General features: G+C 37.4%; 1 protein-coding gene across 1 annotated transcript in view; it reads left to right on the top strand.

The window, feature by feature from the left end:
• Nucleotides 1-2011: 2011 nt before the first annotated feature.
• Nucleotides 2012-2676, top strand: part of ube2g2 (ubiquitin-conjugating enzyme E2G 2 (UBC7 homolog, yeast)) — a gene marked incomplete at its 5' end in the record, with an annotated part of 4929 nt that continues 4264 nt past the window's right edge. The window contains 2 exon segments of the mRNA XM_014025815.1: nucleotides 2012-2047; nucleotides 2222-2267. Of these exon segments, the coding sequence (XP_013881269.1) occupies nucleotides 2012-2047; nucleotides 2222-2267 (82 nt within the window).

Below are 2676 nucleotides of genomic sequence, written 5' to 3'. Positions count from 1 at the left end.
GTCCAGTACTGACACCAGTACAGTATTCACTGCTGGTGAGCATTCATTTTTAGTAATACTAAAATAAAATAATAAAGATAAAACTAATAAAATACTGCACAAGGTAATAACTGTGCAGAAACAGACATGTTAGACTCATAATCCAAGGAGATCATGACGTCATTCAGCGCCCATTATTTCATGTAAACCAGGGGTTGTGAAGGTAAGACCCCCTCAGAGGGCAAACACACCAGACCACAACACGTTGTCTTCACTCTGTCATGACGTCACTGATGAGGTCACCGTGGCTGATCCATGTGTAAAGATAAAAGCTGCAGGTTGAAGCACAGAGCTGTGTGTTGGACCGGGTTAGGACTGATGTGGACTTTATTTTACCTGCTGCTCGTTGCTCCTCTTCAGAAATAAAATGCTGAGTCAGCAGATCTGTCAGGAGGCAGACTACATGTAAACACTGGACCTAACAAGCAGATAATTAAAGTGTTTCTGACAGGGCTGCAGCTAACGATTATTGTAGTGATTCATTAATCTATCAATTATTCTCACAGTTAATTAATCAGATATAAAAATAGTCATGTTCCTGCAGTCACAGTGAAACGACACCAGTCGTATTAATTCATGCTTTTTAAGCTGCACTTGTTTGTATTTATATATGTGAGGTTTAAGGAGGTATTAATTAAAAACACTCTGTTATTTAATCATTTTAATCATCACAGACAATCTAACTGCTGTAAATTTATTGTTCTACACTGTAAAACTGAACGTCTCTTTTTGTTACATATTGCATTAGTAAATTGTGTAATATAAACATCTGGGTGTTGTAATTGAGTTTTGTAGAGTTCACTTGTTAATGGTTAATTCACATATTTTAAGACAGTTGTTAGGTTGATGCAGGGCTCACATTTAGGCAATAAAAGATGTAGTTTTGACTGTTTAGCTATAAACAAATATAACTGTATAATTAAGCCTAAAATCATAAAAGCTGCAGCAAATAAAGAAATCCAACTATCTTCTATAAATACTTTAAAACTTACTCCAAGTATCATTTAAACTAAGATAAAATCATATAAACAAATAAACACGTTTCAGCTCAAACTGTCGATCTGTTGTTGTGTTTTTATTTTATCTGACAAACTTACAGTAAGTGTTGTTTTTAATCACACAACTTACACAGTGTTTAATAAAACGTGCCAGGTCACAGTGATTAGTCCGCACAAATAATGTTAGTTTAAACACACCTCCTCCTTGTTCATCTGTAACCTGACAGATTATCACAGATTAAAACAAAAACCTGTTGTTAACTCCAGATGTGTTGTGTACATGCAGCAGCTGCTTGTGTTACGGTGCAGAAGGATGTGAAGCATTTTATCATCTTTTCTGTTTAGTTTTAAATCTTCCCGTTCTTTTTATAACTTGTTTTCTGAGCGTGTTGTTCATCTTCTAAAGCTAAATATAGCTTAGCTTAGCAAGCAGACACACATCAACAGTGTAACTGTAGTAGCATTGTGTAACACAAATCACGTTCTGACCAGACAAAACTGTGCTGATTATAACAGTGTGTATTTGTTATGAAGCTTCAGGGCAGATCATTTGCCTCCAGGATATTTTGTTATCAAATGACAGGAATTATTGAAGGAATCGTTTCAACCCTAGTTTCTGATTACACAACAAATGCAGACTCACAACACTAACAAATGTATGGTGTGTGATTACTTCTGTCTGCTGTGTGTGATGTCACTTCTTCTTCTGCTCGTACAGGTCGCCTCTGAACTGTTCAAGTCACGTTTTAATAATAATATGATGCACCACGTAAAAATAAAAYAATCTGAGACAATAATCTAATCTAAGACCTGCAGTGTGAACGTTAGCCTTACTTTGGTTTCTTACTTCCTGGTTCATCTCACCCCCGATTTCTAAAACTAACCTTTATTAATGACAAGCTGCTGGACTGCAGAGTAACTGTTTATGTTTTTAAATGATTCTTCTTGTTACAAGTGACTCCTGTCTGTTTTAGAGCTGACCCTGAACCCACCTGAAGGCATCGTAGCAGGTAAGACTCCACCCCTGATGTTCACATGTGAAGTAAAGTCTGCATCCTTCAAAATAAAAATACAACAAAAAAATGGATGAAGACTTTTGCACAGCCCTGTTGGTTTGGACCGGTTCTGTTCAGTTTGCATTAGAACAGAACCTGTACGTGACGAGGCTTCTGTTTGTTCTGCAGGACCGGCAAACGAGGAGAACTTCTTTGAGTGGGAGGCTCTCATCATGTGAGTTCAGACACCTCTACCACGTTACACACGTGTTAGCATAGAGACGTGTTAGCATAGAGACGTGTTAGCATAGAAACATGTTACAGACGTGTTAGCATAGAAACATGTTACAGACGTGTTAGCATAGAAACATGTTACAGACGTGTTAGCATAGAAACATGTTACAGACGTGTTAGCATAGAGACATTTTACAGACGTGTTAGCATAGAGACATGTTACAGACGTGTTAGCATAGAAACACGTTACAGACGTGTTAGCATAGAGACATGTTACACACGTGTTAGCATAGAGACATGTTACACACGTGTTAGCATAGAAACACATTACAGACGTGTTAGCATAGAGACATGTTACAGACGTGTTAGCATAGAAACACGTTACAGACGTGTTAGCATAGAGACATGTT

This window comes from Austrofundulus limnaeus, unplaced genomic scaffold (genome assembly GCF_001266775.1).
Source record: "Austrofundulus limnaeus strain Quisiro unplaced genomic scaffold, Austrofundulus_limnaeus-1.0 Scaffold501, whole genome shotgun sequence".
Taxonomy (NCBI): domain Eukaryota; kingdom Metazoa; phylum Chordata; class Actinopteri; order Cyprinodontiformes; family Rivulidae; genus Austrofundulus; species Austrofundulus limnaeus.
The sequence above is the reverse complement of the archived record's forward strand: the minus strand, read 5'-3'. Positions and strand labels throughout refer to the sequence as shown.